Consider the following 19,972-nt stretch of genomic DNA (forward strand, 5'->3'; position numbering starts at 1 on the left):
GATTTTGAAACAGTTTAAATTAATGATACAGAAAAAGTGGATACAGTCTAAGAATAAATTGCTCAAATTGCTTGCCTTCCAAAACATGCCCTGTAAGTATCCCTTGATTGCTTAATGATTTGTACCTACTGTAGAGGGTCAGGGCCAAACTAGAAAGGACCCTGTTTTGAACAAGACCTTTCTTTAAAATAGTGTGCCAGCTATTTAGAAACAAATACAAACCATGTGTTTTAGCTCAGCTTTGTTTCTAGGGATATCAAATTATTCTTTTTTTTTCTTTTACCTCTATTATCTAACATCTGTGTCTGCAGTCCCTCTTTGCTCAACACCATTGAGGAAACTCAGAGAAGCATGGATTTGGTGGCTATGTGGGAAACAACCTAAGATATTTTAAAGAACACATGATTCCAGTGGAAGGAGACAAGGTTCATGTCTGCTTTTGGAAGAGAAGACTTTAAAAAGTTCTCTCTCTCTCTCTCTCTCTCTCTCTCTCTTTCTCCATATATATATATATATATATATATATATATATATATATATATACATACATATATATATTAACATGGAACAGATATTATTATGCATGGCCATTTCATAATGGTTGTTTGGAATTGTGTTTCCAGGAATTCCTTGAACTTTTTGTATCAACTAATATAAATAGTTTCAGCTGCCTGATTCTTAGAATCACATTAGGCCCCTTTGTACCAGCAGCACACTGGAAGTCATCCTAACCAGATGTCCATTTGCTTTCTTGTTTCTGCTCCCTGTATATATAAAACTGCAAGCCATATATATATATATATATATATATATATATATATATATATATACAGTCATCTTTGTCCTTCCTTCCCACATTCAATTAAAGACAGAATTTCACAGGTTCACCTGTAATGGCTAGCTCGTCACTTCCTTGCTGGGTTAGCCATTTTAACTGATATTGCAAGTTCTTATTTTACCCTGTCAGTCTACCCTGAATATTATTATAACACTGTCATCTTTAAATTATTTGTCAGCCCATAACAAATTATTTCCCACTAGAAAGATTTAAAAAAGCTAAACAAAGTACAGTCAAACAGGATTAACTTTTTACCTTCTCTTGTGGGGGTAAGATTTTTATGTCATCCTGTATTTCTTTTTCACTAAGCCTTACTTAAGAGAATTTTGACTTCTCATTTTGTGGGCGTGCCACACTGAAGCAAGCCTTCATGCCTTGCCTTTCCTCTGGACTTCTAACTGCCACTTATGTCCTTGGGTTATGCTTGATGTGGCTTTGTTTGATGTGCTTGTCTTTGCAGCTCATAGTGGATCCCTTTGAATTGCTTCATCCACAGCTGTTTGCTGTCTATACTCATGTATGCCTTAACTCAAGTATTCTTCAAAATTTATAGTTAGAGTAAACTCTGTCAAAAAGCTGTTCAGTTTTAATCATTTATTCATTCTGCAAAGAAAATTTAATGTGTGTTCACTGTATGTCAGGATCTCTGCTAGAAGCTAACATACACACTAAGGAAGACATCTTGTCCCATAACATAGAAATAGCATTACCATATTTTTTTTATACTTTCCAGAGAGTAAGAATTAGCATTTCTCCACTTTACAGCTAGTCTATCTTTTGCTTTATTTGGCCAGGAATACAAGCCTATCATAAATGCTATCATTCTGAAAGGACTTTTCCTCCAGCTGAAGTAATGACTAATTTTTTTAAGTTATTATTTTATCGTCATACAATAATTAGATCTCAATGTGACAGTGTTCAACCCAAACTTGTTTGTTTGTTTGTTTGAAATTCTCATGTTTTAAGGCAAAAGAATTAATGAAATGTTAGAATTGGATAGGAGCCTTGGGTAGTGTGTAAGGCTGAAAGTTTGATAAAACGATGCTTTCAGGAGTCCACAGAGCAGCCCGGTAAGGGTAAACTATCTAAGGTGATCATTATATGGAAAGCCCTCTCAGTGAGAAGGGTAGCATGGAGCTTCACATAAATTCAACTAGTTGAGTCCACATTTAGAAAGCAGGTGGGGAATTAGCTTGACAATCCAAAAATACAAATACATGTTGTGTTAGTGTGATAGCATTAATTTTTAAAATTTGTTTGAAACAGAAAACTTGTCAGTCCCTGTAATTGTACATGTATTAAAAAGGGAGTAACACGAAGCTATTAATAGGGGAGACGTATTGTTTCAGTGTTTCTCCCCCAAACTTCAATTTCTACAGTATTCAAGTGATAACTATGACAGTTAAAGAGGTAAGGAAATTACACAGCTCCTATGTTGTAACTATTCTCCACCAACAGATATCTTTAACCTTGTGGTTCTATGTGTGGAATGCGAGGTTTAGCATCTGCTCAGGGAAGCTGCTAGGGGTTGCCATAGAGACTAGCTGGGAAAAGGAACACATTTCTTTTAGCCTTCTCAGTGACACAGTGCTATTTGCTTTCTTCCCAGTGTCTGTTCTTACCATGGAACTCCGGCCAGCCTGGAAACTGCTATGTGGTCCAGGCTGGCCTTAAACTCACAAAGATTCACTTCCCAGGTTCTATGGTTTCTTTTCTATGTTTAATTTTGCTATTAATAACTTGTTTGTAGTGAGGCTTAGTTTTAGATCTAGGTTTTTACTATATTTCCTCACTGAGGCCCAGTGGGTTAATTTGTATGTTCATTCTTTTGTGATAACAGAACAGAATGTTGCTTTCAGGGCTATGCACATGAACACATATGAGCACACATGCGTGTGTGAGCGTACACACACACACACAAACACGCACACAAAACTTATTTTAGGTGGTCACAAGAAAATTCATGTTGTACATGACACATACAAACAGATACAGTTTGACCCTTTATTCTTTTGATACCTAAAGGATTAAAACAGTATTTGTTTCTTAAAGGGCATCAACAGCGATGTGAAGATTGCTAAATAGTTTTAATTTTTTTGACAGATTTGGTTGTTTTGTTTAAAAAAATTAGACATCAATGAAATGTAAATTCCAAGCTTTGTGGTGACAATGAAGTTGTCCAGGTATTTGTGATTTAAGCACTGATGCTGGACTCTTGATAATTATTTTGTAGCACAGAGCCTGAGTTACTACTAAACAAACCCATTTCCCTTGGACTCTTAGCATGAGCCCATCCTTCACCTTCATATTAGATAAAATCACCAAGTTTCACATTGATATGCATTGTACATTGTAGAATAGTACATTCACTTACACAAAGGGAATGATTTAGTCAGAAGTTTCCATGTACCAGGAGGCCTCTATAATTTCAGGAATATCTGTTTAGACTATTGAGTTGTATGTATGCATCACAAGGGTACAGATATGTTGGAGAAATTTATCCTATATTATGCCCAATTATGTCAGCAGGCTATGAATCTCATCCAATTATCAAGCCGCATAAGTGCATTTATGTGATACTTAAAGATCATTAATTTTGTGCTTAAGCGTAAGCTGCTTAGACAGTATCATTTTTGTGACTTCCAGTACCAATACCAGCATCAATATAAATTCAATGCAAATTAGAAAATGAAAATCTTCATCTTGTTTATATCTGTGAAAAGACATTTACCAAACACAGGCACACATCACACCAATACTAGCTACTGGGAAAATGCTGCCGAATGTACACCCGAGACCCTAAGGACAGGAACCACAGTACAAGACAAGAGAGCGAACCGCAGACATGTCCTTGCCTACCCACCAAGGCATCCCCTTGGGATTTCTACAGGTCATCGCTGTAGTAAAACTGGAAAAAAAATGACTTAGGTTAAAAAAAAAAACAAACTTAGGAAATTGGCATTCCCACATCCACTGACTTGAATAGAGTGATTCGATTCCACTATAAGTTATTTACTGCTAACAGTCATAAAGTAGGTCTTTCCTTGACTAGAAAACATCAGTTGAGCATTTCCTTGGAGGAGTCATTAGAACTCTAACCCATTTCCTTCCAGTCGTGGGAACAGTAAGGATCTTCGTTTTAGAGCTCCATACAGTGCTACGTTTGAGCAGTTATAAAGCGATCTTGAATTCAATAATTAAATTTACAAAGGAATACATAGGAACTTACCTCAAAGTCAAGGTCAGAATACCGCGATTTTCTTCTCTGTTAGTTTGTTTTTAGAGGAAGGAGAAAAACAATAAAGTTAGATTTAGTCACTTAAACCAATGGACATCATTACATTCAATGAAAATAATCCCATTATTATTAATAACCCTGTTATATTATTCCATTAAGATTATTTTTCTGACTTGAAAATATTCCATCAGCATGTTTTCATTTTCACCTCGAACTTCACTTAAAGGTGGAGAATATTACATTTTTTTTTTATACCTTAGGTACTAATGCTCATTTTCAGTGAAATGCATTTGCATTCAATCCAAAAAAGGTTCCAGTTTTAACAAAAACCACTTTGCAGACGTGGAGGGCTAAACGTGAAATTGGGAAAATAATCTCGGTACTTTTAGATCTCCCCCAACAGACACCCAGATTATTTTTAAATATGCTCTTGCTTTGTAGCTCAGGCTGTTCTCAGAATTTAGGGGCTTCTTGCTTCAGCTTCCAGTGTTCTAAAAACCACACTTGATGTCAAGCAAACCCTGCCTGCCCGTCTGGTTATGCTCTGATGTTTATATGTCAGTCGTGTACAAATTTCTCAAAATTAGGTCATCTCCTGCCAAAATGCTTCTCGTTGCTAGTTCTTAGGAAGTGAACATTTTTTGTTTGTTTGCTTATTTTTGTTTTTAATTCCTATTTAGTCAAGCAACAGATATTCTACACCCCAACACAGTGTCTCATAGTGTTTCTCTCAGACTCTAAATCTGTTAAACACTCAAATCTAGTTATAGGTACACGTGCATTGATGAAATAAAGTAATTAGTCAGTCGGCTTGATACAATCAGGAAGTATGATTAAAACAAAGTGGATGCGAGCTCATGTGATAATGGGACTTTCATGATATCAGTATGGAGATGGTATTTTTAGCATCTGCTCCAGGAAGCCACCGATTCTTAAAATGGATGAGGTGGAGAGGGAGATGCCTATAAATTTATAAAAAGATCTCCACAGTTTTAGAGAACAAAGAAAATTTCTGCTGTGCTTTTTCTTTAAGTAGACTCCCTCGCCCCTCCCTGAGGGAGTTGGGGAGGAAACCTAAGGGAAATGTACGGACTTTTTGGCCAGATTATGTTTTGTCCCCCACCCCCNCCCCCACCTCCCAACTCCCAGCTCAATATCCACAACCCTAACATCACTGGCTTCTCAGGGTTTCGACTGCAGATTTATGGCAGGTCTAGTTGCTATTATGTCTGTTATGAGTGTTATTAAAAAAATATGACTTTCCTGCAGCTAGAGCTAAAATTGTCATTATAAAACCAGGACCTCCTGTGCAGCCTAATCTCAGAACATGTTTTTAGCAGACAAAGGAGGACCCGGGACAGTTCTGACATAATCTCATTGTGGTGAAACTGCTGAGCACAAGAAATCGAGGCTTGATGGAATACTGAGGAGAGAGAGGAAATCGGGAACGCCTTGTTGAAGTGGAAACTAAACATGATGCCCTCTTGTGTTCTCCTTGTCCCCAACAGCGTGCTGCCTTTGTCCTGGTGACATCCTGGAAGAGGCAGGAGTGAAAGAACACATCCAAATAAACCTGGCTCCGCCTCGCACTGTGCAGCATTCTGCTAGACTAAACGTCAGCGCTCCCATTCTTCTCTCCCATGCACACCCAGCCTTCTTGGCACTGTGGTTCAGCAAAGCTTTTTCTTTTTTTTCTTTAATAAATATGTGTTAAGAAAAATCTAAGCATGGACAAATTTAATTAAAAGCAATTATTATAAAACTTTAGTCATGAGCTTTTGTTTCTTCATCTGAAACGTAACTGATGGAATCTTGCAAAAATGGTTCAGTCAGCTAGAAGACAGAGAGAGCCTTCTGCTGTATGCACCGAGGGGCTCTCTGTTGCCAAAGGTGAAAACGACCATATGTTGCTGCATTTGTTTTGGATCACAAGGCAGTGCTGCCTAGGAATTGAGGATTTGGATGCATACACGGTGCCAAAAAGCTTTATGTTATAGGAGCAAGAAGAAACTATGGGAACCCAAGAGCCCCAGCAACAGATTCCAACGCCTATGTCGACGTGCAACATTTTTCTTTCTCTCCCATGTAATTTCGTTAAAATTTAATGCTACCAAAGGGCATAGCAGGGCTGGCAGGCTACAAAGATTAGATGAAGGAATGAGCAAATTTTAATCAAAACCTGGTGATGGGGTGTGGTGGAGCTGGCTACAAAATAAATCATGGACGTTTAAAGATCAGATAGCATGGAAAATGTGTCAAGCAATCAAATAAAATGTGTGTGTGTGTGTGTGTGTGTGTTGTGGGGTTAGGTATGTATGGCTACTTCCCCACAATACTGAGTATTCCAACCTATGTGCACCTAATAAAGTGTTTTCACATTGGAACATACTAACCAGACTTCAGATGGTTGGGAAAACAGTGTCATTTTATGAATGAATGTAATTAAGAGCCAGAGAAGTTAAAATAATGTGACCAAGTCACCCAGGAGGTAAGTAAGTGATCTGTGATCAAAACTCAGGTCTGCTTCAGAGTCCAGTGTTTTCTACATAAGATCTCACCAGCTCCAATATGTAGGATAATATTTTACAGACAAGATGTCTGCAGCATGCTGTTCTGGAACTCAGCAAGATAATACTAGATGACCCTGGGAGTCCGCATTTCACAGTAGTGGTACTGAAATATGTTAGAAGAATAAAGCAGGGTCAAATGGATTAACCATTTCAGGCTAATTATATTTTGAAGAAGAAGAAGAAAAAAGCCAATTTGATGGTGTTTATTTCTCAGAAAATCTGTGTTTGGTAAAAACAAAACAAAAACAAAATGTTTATTTAAATAGATAATGAGGCAATGCTACAATAACAAACAGATGTGACTCTTGCTACTGAGAAGTTCAGTTTGTCTTACGTGTCAGATGCTCGTAGTACAAAGTGGAATATCAGAAAGATCCCAATGCATTTTGATTTTGCCTGTGTCTACCCTGTGTGCATATCCATGAGACGTTCTGGGAAGTCTTTTGAGGCTACAGTGTGCTGAGACTGTGACCCACTTACATGTTTATTCAAATGTCCTTCTGGGCCTTGTAGAAGGCCACTGTAAGGCGTAAAAGTGCTTAGAAATAAAGACAGTGTTTGCTTGTTTTACATGTGTGTTCACATGTGTATACACAGGCTTCTGGGTGTGTATGCATGTATGTGGAGGCTAGAGGGCCTCAGCTGTCCCTCAGCTACTGTGTGTCTTTTGGTTTATTTGTTTGTTTGGTTGGGGGGGGGGGGACCAGGGTCTGTCCCTGGTCTAGATTTCACCGAGTATGGTTGGGCAGAGCTCCAGGACCTTGTCTGTTTCTATCTTCCCAGTATTGGGGTTATACACAGGTGACACTATACCTGATCAAGGATCAAGGGGCTGAAATGAAGTCCTCACGCCCTCAATGCAAGCTCATTCCTGACTGAGACACGCCCTCAGCTCTGACCACAGACTTAAACAATGAGAATCAACTAAGCTACTTGATTTTTTTTCACAAATAGTTGGGTAAGTCTTAAGAAATGTTACAAGTAAAATGAAAACAATCCAATGTGATGTTGATTTGTGTGTGTGTGTGTAGACATAAACCATTCTGTCTATGTAGCCTTCACTTCCAGGTCAGTTGAAACACACCCTCCTTTCCTGTGCAGTACTTAAGAGACGTCTTTCTTCCCTTTGCAGCTTCGTTTTCGCAATACTCCACTAAGAACTCATCCCAATTGCATTATGCTCTTAATACTCCATTACAATTCTTGTCAAAGGCCTCTAATGAGCTCCATTTGGACAAACAGCAAGGTCAATTTTCCACCCTCCTCTCTCTGGCCTCTCAGAAGCTGTAGAAAGTTAATCACTTCCTCATTAAAGCTCTGCCTTTTTCTTGCCCCTCCTCTCCCTCCTTTCATTCACTGCGGCTCCTTTTGAAACGTCTGTTGCTGCTGGTTTCCTATGCCCATTCTTTCTAAATGTTTAGCTGCTGAGGTCTACTCCATCCTATATGGTTTCATGGATTACATGGCTTATCCCTTAGGCTTTAAATTGCCACCTTTCAATATGCAAATATCCCCTTTTACGTGGTCTTTCTCATCACTGACAGTTAATAACTCATCAGCCAAGACAGAGGCTTAGAATAGTCCCTCCTTTGTGCGCATCCCTCGCCTTCCATATTAAGTCCACTCATGGGTTGCCTATTTGATCTCTAAAAGGTCTGTCTGTCTATCCCCTCTTTGTCACCCACACCTCCCCATCTCTAGTCCCTTCTTAGCTACAGAGCTCCAGCATTTGGCAGAGAATCTATCACAATAGTGTGCAGTTCTCCAAAATTATCAGTTAATGCTTGAAGGAGTGTAATAAGATAGCCCCAGAATTCAAACCAATGTGACTTTTGTTTTATTGTTATTGCTTTAAAGAATAGCCTGGGAGAATTTGAATAACCAACCAGCCTAAAGATAAAAAGAAAACCACTCCAAGTAGGCAAGTTGGCAGCTAAGAGAATCAAAACAATTTATGAGGAAGCCATATCTTTTACTGATAGAAGGGAGAAATTCTTTAGGATGATTTAATAGTGAGGAAACGTGCCATGGCCATGGTCCCAGGCTACTGAGAGGGCCACTTATTGCATATGTACCCAAAGGGGCTTCCACACACAACTCTTGTACAATAATGAATAATTTCTCAGAGGGACTATGTCATTATTTGTGTCACTGAAAATTAAACTGGACAAGACACTAGAAGAATCACAGCAAGTAATGAATTTCACTGACTAATGAATGGCAATATGAATGCCATTAAAAAGTTTCTATTATAGGATGAGCAATGGACTCACTCACAGGGAGGAAAGCTTTGATAACAAATCCATTAAAAATAGCTGTGGCAATGGAGTCTGGGAATAATTAATTATCTGAAATGGCTTTTATTCGAGCTAATTTTGTTTGTATGTCTGCATAAAAGATAAGATTCTCTAATCCAGGAACAAAAACAAAGCAATAATGGGAAAGTTTTCCTTTTACCAGGCCAACATGAGAAAATATAGATTATATGTAAAAAATGAAATGTGGTTTCTGCATGGGGTCAATTTTTGATGTTTTCTGTTTGCGACAGTGCTTCCCGGTTCCTAAGCGAGACTATAACATTCTGTGTAAGTTCTTGACTATTGATTTAGCAGTATTTAAGCTTCTCCAAAGACATTCTAAGTGTGATACCAATGATATAATCACAATACAGCCTTACATCTGAAGTACTCCTTACTATCATCTTCAAAGGCTTTTCATGTAATTTGCTCCTAACGCCAGTCATGAGGGAAGCGCCACTGCAGTGACATCATCACTAAAATATTTTACTTTGGGGAACCGTTATGCAGAGTGCTCTGTACTCCGTATCCAGCGGAAAACCTATAAAGGTATCTCTCCACCCACTTATCAATGCAGTGAGACCATCTGAGGTCCTATCCACATAGGGAGATACTTTGATGCACGTAAGCCCTCAGAGGAGCTGGAGTAACACAACTTTCTGTGTGTAGTAAAATAATGCTGTGCTATGCCATATAAAGTTTTGTTCACTTTGAACATGGTTTGTTGATAAGTGGCACTCAAACAAGACTTAGTGAGAACACAACAGAAGCCACTCCTGCTGTATATGAGGTCAAAACGTTCCATCTCCCTGCCAAACCCAGACTTTCCTGCTGGCCGAATCCAGCCAGAAATCAGTGACACGTGACCCATGCTAACCCTCAGTGATCAGGGAAGGGGGTAAAGGATGGGCCATGACCAAGCAGGTGCAGAACACACAATAGTCACAAGCTGTTCAATAGCTATCAGTGCTTCAGACTCAGAAAAAGCTGGTCAACGTTGACTAACAATAATGCACATGGACATTTTCAGAAAAATAAACCAACAGGAAGCACTACAATCCTGAAGTCGTGCTGACCTGCCCTTTAAAAATATATAACATTTCAATTATTCATCGAGAAATTCATAAAATGTATTGATCATATTCACTCTCCATCTCTCTCTCTAACTCCTCCCAGGTCCTCAGTCTTCATTTCCTCTCAACTTCATATTTTCTTCTCTCTTTTAATAGCCCCTGAGACTAATTTGGGTGACCCATAAACTCATGAGGGTGGGACCAGCCACTGGACCAGAGCCAACTGACAAGGTGGTACATCCTTAAATAAAACTGACTCTCCATCCTCTAGAAGCCACTGACTGTCAATAGCTCTTCAGCTATCGCTCAAGACTTATGAGCATTTCCATGTTAAAATGCTGACTGGCTTGTTCTTATGTAGGTCTTACGTGGGCTGCTAGGAATTCCTGAATGTAGCAACCCTGCCATGTTGAGAAGTCACTTGCCTTTTTGTAAACAATAATGAACTTATAATTTTTAGACAGCAAATCAAAAGAACTGCATTCTAAAGCTTAAATTTGGGATCATGCTTAGAGTCATGATATTTCCTGGTCATTGTTTATCCGTTCTTCTTCCATATACATCATGAACTTGATATATTTTGCTATCTGAAGGTGAATATTTAAAGTGCTGAAGGCAGTGTTATCTTCATCTTAAATAAAGCAGTTGCAGGACATCTTGGTCTGGATCATTTATGAAAACTCAAATTCTAAAAATTTTTAGAATTGCTTAACTGGTTCATTCTGGGAAAGAACACAATTAGGGCAACGCTGTGTAACAGAAATAAAGACAGAGTGTAATAAAGAGCATGGGAAAAATCTAGATACTCTTTTGTGCCAAGGAACTCCTTGAATATCTTAAACACTTACACCCAATAATTGGGGGTTAGCAGAGCACACTCCCATGGAGGCTGGAGTCTTTTCTGCTGGCACTGCAGCAGTTGGGAGCCTCCCCCTCTCTTTGTTGCTTCTTGCTTACTTAGATGAAAGCTTCCACCCACTCACCCACTCAGGTCTCTTTGGCTTTCTTTTTTTTTTTCTTTTCTTTTCTTCTTTTTTTTTATTTTTTTATTTTTTGTACCTCAACTTGTGTCTTGAATGCAGTTTCTCGTGACTACTGTATTCTGTGCTATCAACTATCGGTGTTTACCACCCTCTTCTTCTTGCCATCTCTTTTGGAGAAAAATGCCTGAGTTCATGGCCAATCTCCACATTCTAGCCATGAATAGACCATGCAACTGCTTGTCATCTTCTGCTGTACCAGTCTGCCAGGTTGTGTGTTCCTACATAGTTAACCTTGTTTCATTCGGAGGGTCAAAGACTTAGATGGACTTATTACTTAGACATTGACTCCTTGAACAAACGCTTTTACTTGAAGATTATAACAACTTGTCTAAGTGTTGGGAAGATTAATTAATTCATCCTTTTAAGGTGATTTGAGAATCTGTTAACAAAAACCTCTATAAAAATGCTAATTTTTATTATTCATTGTATCATGTACGTATGTGTTCTATATCAGTTATTTCCCAAAAGGTCACCTAAGCAGTTACTATTAAACTTTTTTTTTTAATGGAGAACTAAATTTTATTCTGAATTCTGAATTTCCTTTTCAAAATATAAGCTTTGTGATCTCTAAGTAATTGAAATGTAGATCTTTTGTTTGACACAAACACATATGATTTTTATGGTTAAAATAACATACAAATGGTGTTGATTAAAAATAGGGATATAGAGGTTTGAAAAAATTACAAGGTGAACTAATTGATACTTGGAAAATATACTTTGTTGTACAAATACACAAAACATGATCAATAGCTGTATCAGTTGGTTTCTGGGTCTTAAATGTAAAACATATTCACAACACCCAAATTATTTTAGTGTAGTTCCATTTGAATTTCTACAGTAACTTTAAGATAATCATTACATAGAAAAAGCTTCCATATTTTCATTATTACTTTTGATATTATATTCATATATATATTAAATTCTCTTAAAACCCTTTGCAATTTTATATGAATATTTTGTAGCTTATGCTTATGTGGTCATTATTGTAATAGGCACATTAATATCTCTGAGTTAGGACTGAGGTAGCAGTAGCAATTTTATTAGTTAAGAAAAATGGATTCTTTTGTCCAGAGAGGATGCCTGCTACTCTAGAGTAGAATTTGATTTGCTGTCCCTGTCTATACCTTTGATTCTGAAAATGATTCTTACATGGATTTCTGCAGAAACCCTCTTGTGGTTGAGGCTGATTCAAAACTTAAGACCCTTTCTTTCTCGAATCTGTTTATATTCTGGCTTTGGTCTAGAGTTTTCTTGTTCTACTTGAGAAAACTAGAATTATATACATTTCATCATCTGTTTTAATTTGGACAGAGTGAAATATATGGCTTTGAGAAATCTGAAGGAGCTATTGCCTTTGGGTATGTTTGGACCATAGATCATACATTATTAGAATAACTCTGATGGAAAGGCCATATAATCAATTACAGAGGTTTTTCTATAAATAGTGATTTATGCAACACACACATACATGTGTGTGTGTGTGTGTGTAAAGCACATTATCATAATTGAGAGTATATATGATAAATAAGATAAATAAGAATACATGTGGGGTGTTTTTTATAGAGTATATACTAGGGTAATGGAATATGGCAATAGAAAATCAGGTATACTTCTTGATACCTACTTCTATAATCCTATTACAGTAGGAATGAGGATGATAATTGTTAATAATGCTCTACTTCACTGAGATGAAAAAAGATGAGAGTGGTTTACATTGTTTACTGCTGATGGCCTTATGAAGGGCAAAGACTGTTGTCTGGCTCGTAGTCCTGAGCCTTAGTATATTTAGAATATATACTTTGAGTTTTTAATAGTTAAAGATCAATACTTTTAATGGTCACCACCCTGTAGGATTAAGAACAAAACATTCATTCTGAATAATATTGATGTAACATAATACTAATTCGTTTATAATCAGTGTAGTGGCACAACCCACAGAAACGTCTCAACTTCATATTAACAGTCTTATAAAAGAAGATTTAGATCTATCCTTGAATCTGTAACACAATCCAATTACTATTTTATGTTTTACAATGCCCTGTCATGTCAGGGAAACCTCAAGAGGATCTGCTCTGTTTTCTTTACAAATGTTCCACATGAGTCCCATTATGAGAGAACTAGGATTGATTGTTATCACCTCAAACACGCTGGTATCCTTTAAATAACATCTTCAGTCAGCAGACTCAAATATACTACTAGAAAAATTTTCTGTCCAAAATCTTAACATAACATCAGAAACTGCCAAAACTAACAGAGATCTTCTCTAATCCCAATACCATGTGAATCAGCCTGTACACCCTTCAAATATCAAGGACCTAGTTAACCTCTTCTGACTCACCTCTAGAGAACTCATTGATATCGTTGATCCAGTTTCACTTCTTGACAGTCCCACATTATCATCCAACTCAGAGGCCATGAAATTCTTCACAGCTGTGCGAGGCTCAAAGGGTAAATTCTGCATATGTTCCTGGGGTGCAAGATGCTGATCTAAGTTCATATTAAACTGGTCCATCACTGGGGGATTCATATTGAATTCAGGGTTTACTTTGTAGTGTAATAGCCTTTCATGCGGCAAGGTTTCCATGCCAATATTCATCTTGCTCTCCTCTTTCATTGATGGCTGGGTGCTTACAGAACTTCTAGGCATCACAATATAGTCACTTTCCATCATTCGTTCTTGGGGGTGGACAATGTCCATATCGGCCCCTCTCAGATTGTCATCCGTGCATAAGTAAACAGTTCTCCGCAGTTCAGTGTTCTCTTTCTTCAGACACGGATTGCTTAGCTCGTTCATACTCATAGGCATGTGCAGGCCTGTGGGCTGTTGAATGATGACTTTGGAAATGACATTTCCAGGCAATGTTGAGTAGCTTAGCCCTTCAGGGTTTGTTCCCTTTTCTTCCTCATCATCATTTAGAGAAATCCTGGAGAGTGTTCCTGTTATGGTTGCTGCGCGGCAGGGACCGATATCCTTATGAAGCACTGCAAATTGGAGTAGGGTAGTTAATAAAAGCCTTTATTTTTTTTTATCATTATATGATATTATTTTCCTTCCTACTAAGCACTCTCCTAATAAAGTAAAGGAAAAGTAATCTTTTAACAATTTATTTATACTTTTTTTGTTCATGGTCCAGATTACTGAATTGTTATTGATGTCCTAATGGCACCAGAGATCATGAGTAGACCATAGCATATCTGAAATCTGATTAATCTGTAAGGCATTTTCTTAATTAGTGATCAAGTGGGGAGGGCATATTGTGGGTGGTGTCATCCCTGGGTTCTATAAGAAAGCAAGCTGAGAAAGACAGAGGATGCAAGCCAATAAGCAACATCCCTTCATGGCCTCTGCATCAGCTCCTGCTTTCTGACCTGCTTGAGTTCCAGTCCTGACTTCCTTGGTGATGAACAGCAGTATGGAAGTGTAAGCTGAATAAACCCTTTCCTCCCCAACTTGCTTCTGGATCATGATGTTTTGTGCAGAAATAGAAACCCTGACTAAAACATGTAGGAAACTATAAAACATCTGCTTTTGGAAGCACAAAAAAATTTTCAGAAGGCTAAACTTTGCCTATTATTATTTAAAATTTGAAAATATAATCGTAATTGAGAATTAGCACAGAAGTTGAAAAACAGCTAATTATGGATATGTTTTTCTACTATGAAGAAATGAAGCTTTTAAAATATCCCATAGTATAAACTACTCATTCAATACCCATTATCTTTAGAGATGCTGTTATCTATTACTGTTCTATTGTCTCTCTGTTTCCTATACTATACATCATGCTAAATATTCACTTTTTTTATAAATTCACAACGTGGCTGTAGATTTTCATATTTTACATTATTATATCCTAAAAATTAAAAAAAGGTTTGTGCTTTTAGATGTTATTTCAAGATCTGGCATGGTGGTCGTAAGTAATCCCAGTGCCTGGGAGGCTGTGCTGGTCTTGGCTACCTATCCTTTGTGAAAGCAAAAACAACAACAAAATAAAACCTAAACTTCTTAAGATAATAAGAGAGCAGCAATACATCACAATTGTTAGGAATAATTATAAATAAAATATTAAAGGATGAAGTTTGTTAGCCAGCTTAGTAATAGTTGAAATGAAAACAATGTTTAAAGCATTTCCAAATTCTCAGAATAGTTCTAGTTCCTAACAAAAATTGATGCAAAATTAATAGCATTAAAACTTAAAGACACATGACAAGAATCTATTGTATTATATTACAGATGGACAGATGTTTTCACACTTTTATTAATAGATTGTGGACTACAAATGAAGCCTTGGTAGTGAGTATTGGTTTCATAATCCAGATGCAAGATACATTCATCTTTTTACAATATGATCTACATTTATTAAATATTTAAGAACCATATTTATTTTTATGAAGCAGTGTCCACAGTATGTGAGAGACACGCCTGCATCTTTGATTTGCTTAAGATGTACACAAGCCTTGAATGTGGACCTCCTACACATGACAGCAATGCTGAAACAGTGCCTTTGAGAGTTGTGAAAAGCAAAACAAAAAATGAAAATCAAGCCACAGAGAAAGCAGCCTGAATAACTAGAATAAGCGGATGTATACTCCAGCATCTCCTGAAGCAGTTTCAAAGTTCAGAGCAGACTGCTCATAGCCCATGAACTGTGACTTTAAAGTTTAGTACATTTAACTGAGTATGCAGAAATCTCTTGGAAGAACTCTGAAGTAAGCTGCTGACAAGCTCAGCTGAAAAAGAGCATTGGCCAAAATGAAAACAGAAAAGTAAAAATATTCTAAATTGTTTCAGAATAATACATTGGTGCTGGTCTGTGTTTAAAAGGCTTAACCCCACCCCCACCCCACCCCCACTCCAGTGCAGACTGGGAAAACCGGAACAAAAGATGGCATTGTGTGTGCTGAAGGGCTGGGAACAGCAGCTCTGAGAAGAAGGTCTGACATGAAGATTTTCAGCCCTCGCTATGCATCAGAGTAATTTGAATGGCTTCTAACAACCTTGGTTACTGTGTTCCAGTACCACAGTTTCTGGCCTAGAAGGTCTAGGTAGGTCCTCAAAAACTGCATTTCTAGGAATTTCCAGGTGAATCTGACACTGCTTGTTTGGGTACCACACTTTGAGACGCATTGGTTTGATATGAATGTCTGTTATGGAAAAGACAAAAGCATTCTCATTCTTCCCAGTCAAGAATTCTTAGGAGTACATGAAGAGAGGCAGGAAAGCTAAACTGAAGATAGACAATTAGGTATTAAGCAGATACCTAATTATTAAAATAAGTTCAAGCCTCCCGACACAGCCAAATTATACTCTATAAATGGGGAAACACGCCATGGCTTGTAAGTTTTAGAAATCACAGTGGATGGATAAGCCAAATTATTTTGCCAGCTATCTGTTGAACTGGCAGGTTCATGCAACTAAACACTAGCAAGATGATGTCTTGGCCACATGCTTTTGGGTCTTTTTTCCCCATAGGAAAAGATATTTCCTGTTTCTCTCACAAGTGTACTATGGGTTGCCAAATAATAGCCTCTAGCTTACAAGGGCTGTGACCATGCCCCACCCAGAGTGTTTTGATTGAATTCAAGAATACAGGATTAGTCTCTGATGTGCTTGTGATTATGGCAAGAAATATGATTTGACATTTGCATAGATTTTAATGGTTCTGAGTTGAATCTGAAAGCAACACATAGGGGAGTCTGGAAGGTAGGAGGTGGGTGCCTTTCCCAACCCAGCAGACTGTCGTGACATTTAACTCCTTTATAGATAGTTGGGATAGAGACAGAAGGTTCTATATCAAACATTCAATGGCTATACAATCTCAAATTGATGTTATCATGAAAGAAGTTAAGATGACAGCTAACAGAGATAAATGCTGAGGTTTATTTTTTTTTCACCCAGGAAAACATACCAGAAGCCTAACTTTTACATAATCTTAGAAGGAGAATCCTGACAGCACCTATAAAACATCTGAGGGGTTTTAGATGACAGGTTGGTGCTGGCACTGAAATATAAATCAGATGTGAGCACATCAATACAAGTAACTAGCCAGAAGTGACGAAAGCTGGATGGCAATGCAGATAATGTGTGCACTATAATTTAAGTTTATTGACAAATTAGGGGCTATTTTCAGCACTAGACCTAGAAGATGCTACTAGAAATGAATGATGATACAAGGCTGTTAAATCCAGAGGCATAAATAAATAAATAATAATAAATACCCTCCCAGAAAGCAAAGCCAAACAGGACAAAACAAACAAACAAAAACACTCAGATTGATGATATTTAGTTTTAAATATTTGGATACTCAGATGAAATATATATATGCACATACATATATATAATCTTTCACTTTTTTTATGAAAGAAGACAGTGTGGAGAATGACAGGTAAAATGTAAAATGTGCTACACTTTGCTGCATTTGGAAGACTATTTCCCAACAATAGAAAAACATCCAAAATAGAAAATGTGATTTTCTTTTAAACTCACAAGCCCTCTTTCTTCTCTAATGAAAAATTAGCTACTGGCTAGAGGACAGGGAACATTAACACACATGCATTCACACACACACACACACACACACACACACACACACACGCACACACACTCATTGGTAGTCCATCAGTCTAGTGATTCATAGTTTATATATGATAAACAGAGAGGCTATAGTGACTTGCCTTTCAACTGCCCTTCTTCATACAGATGGAAGTTTAAGGCATGTCTAGTGCTTTCTGCTGCTATGGTGCTCTCAATAATCCATCCTTTATTTTTTCTTATCTCTCACTCCTTTTCTCTCCCCCCGCCTCTATACAGATAGCTCCCTGATGTTAGAGTGATTCTCACTGGAAGATGCTGCTAGTCACCCACATGAGTGGGATGTTCAAAACCCAGTTTTTTTTTTAAATCAAAACCCACAAAATAAGCTCGCATCCCTACAAATTATATCTTAAAGATCAAAATACTCTTACCTGATCGGCAAGCAATGTCTACGTCCTTTTCAAAGTCTGTCTGTAACAAGAAATAATAAGGCATACAACCATCATTTAATGAAGATTGCAAATGGTTTTAATATTCAAATTATCTGAAGGTTATACATTTATAGCTAGTCCCATATATATTTTTGTGCAAAACAATACTCTCAGGGAATAATTAGAATTTTCTAGAGACAAAATGGTCTATAAAACACATGGAAAATGACATCATTTTGATATGGTAACATAATTCCCCATATGAAATGATAGAATTTTAGCTGGGACTGGTGGTTCCAGCAGTAAATCTTGCTACTTAGGAAGATGAAACAAGAGTACATATCTGAGGCCTATCTGAGCCTGAGAATGACATCAAGGTCTGGGAGACCAGGCTCAATCTCAAAAGTTTAAAGGTGGTGGGAGAATGTTTGCCTAGCATGCCAGTGGCCCTGAGTTCAATCCCCAGTTTTATTTATTTTTGAATAAAAATGGCAGTGGTAGTTTACACTTGTAGTCTGGTGAAAGAAGAAGAATCCTAAGTTTAAGGTCATCTTTGGTTGTACAGTGAGGCTAGGCTAAACTACATGAGGCCTTATATCAAGAAAAAGAAAAAGTGAGGGTTATATAACTCAGTGGCTAAGTTTGCATAAGCCACACAGCATCTTGGTTTAAGCCCTAGTAGTACTTCAAAAACAAAACAAAATAAAACAGGACCAGAATTTGAAAGCAATAGCCTAACTTTAATAAAGCAACCAGAAGGTACACTATTAGAAAAATCCTTAAATAAATGTCTTTGAGTTTTGTATTTCAGGCTTTCAGTTTCAGCGTGTTGAATACAATATTCTATGATGCAGCTTTGCTAATGTCACAATTCTACAGAACCGTATTTCTGCTACTGTGACCGAATGCTCTCAGGCACAGATATTAAAACTGATAGATTAACCACTATTCGCATGGCCCAGAATCTTCTGGATGCCGATTCCACTGTCACACATGTTCTTATTTTAAGCAAATCATCTGTTTGTTTTTTTTTTTAATGGTAAAATCAAGTTAACCTGTTGTAAGCAACTTCTGTCAGTCATATGTTTGTCCTTATTAATATTAATTTTAAATTGCATTATTATTGTTGTTATATACAGACACACATACTGCAGCACACATGTGGAGGTCAGAGAAAAACGCTGTGTGGTTGGATGTCTCCTTCTAAGTTAAAATGGGTCCCAGGGATCAAATTTAGGTCACCAGGTTTGCACTGCACATGCTGCTATCTGCTGCATCATCTGGTCAGCCCTCCATCAACACCTTAGAGATTTTTAGGGCTGATTTTTTTAAAGGAATTGGCTACTATTTCTCATTCTTTACCTGCTAACATACTGCTTTTTATGTTTCCTAGTCCAAAGGGAAATGCAAATCAAAACAACCCTGAGATTCCACTTTACTCCAGTCAGAATGGCTAAGATCAAAAATTCAGGTGACAGCAGATGCTGGCAAGGATGTGGAGAAAGAGGAACACTCCTCCATTGTTGGTGGGATTGCAAGCTTGTACAACCACTCTGGAAATCAGTCTGGCGGTTCCTCAGAAAATTGGACATAGTACTACCGGAGGATCCCTCAATACCTCTCCTGGGCATATATCCAGAAGATGTCCCAACCGGTAAGAAGGACACATGCTCCACTATGTTCATAGCAGCCTTATTTATAATAGCCAGAAGCTGGAAAGAACCCAGATGCCCCTCAACAGAGGAATGGATACAGAAAATGTGCTGCTTGTGGACGTTGTACATCGTGGTGCGGAGCCTAGTGCGCACCACGATGTACACCGGCCACCAAATGGAGGAGCTAGAGAAATTACCCAAGGAGCTAAAGGGAACTGCAACCCTATAGGTGGAACAACAATATGAAGTAACCAGTACCCCGGAGCTCTTGTCTCTAGCTGCATATGTATCAAAA

The 19,972-nt window shown here is 37.7% G+C and overlaps 1 protein-coding gene across 4 annotated transcripts in view; it reads right to left on the reverse strand.

Moving 5' to 3' along the window:
- Adgrb3 (adhesion G protein-coupled receptor B3) overlaps positions 1 to 19,972 on the reverse strand; it is a 724,234-nt gene that overhangs the window by 11,348 nt on the left and 692,914 nt on the right. For all 4 annotated transcript variants that reach the window (XM_021163961.2, XM_029468423.1, XM_029468446.1 and 1 more), the window contains 3 exons: positions 18,023 to 18,062; positions 13,398 to 14,041; positions 4,068 to 4,103 (listed from right to left, as the gene is read on the reverse strand). In XM_021163961.2, coding sequence (XP_021019620.1) covers positions 4,068 to 4,103; positions 13,398 to 14,041; positions 18,023 to 18,062 — 720 coding nt within the window. The remainder of the gene's footprint in view (positions 1 to 4,067; positions 4,104 to 13,397; positions 14,042 to 18,022; positions 18,063 to 19,972) is intronic.

This window comes from Mus caroli, chromosome 1 (assembly GCF_900094665.2).
Source record: "Mus caroli chromosome 1, CAROLI_EIJ_v1.1, whole genome shotgun sequence".
Taxonomy (NCBI): Eukaryota; Metazoa; Chordata; class Mammalia; order Rodentia; family Muridae; genus Mus; species Mus caroli.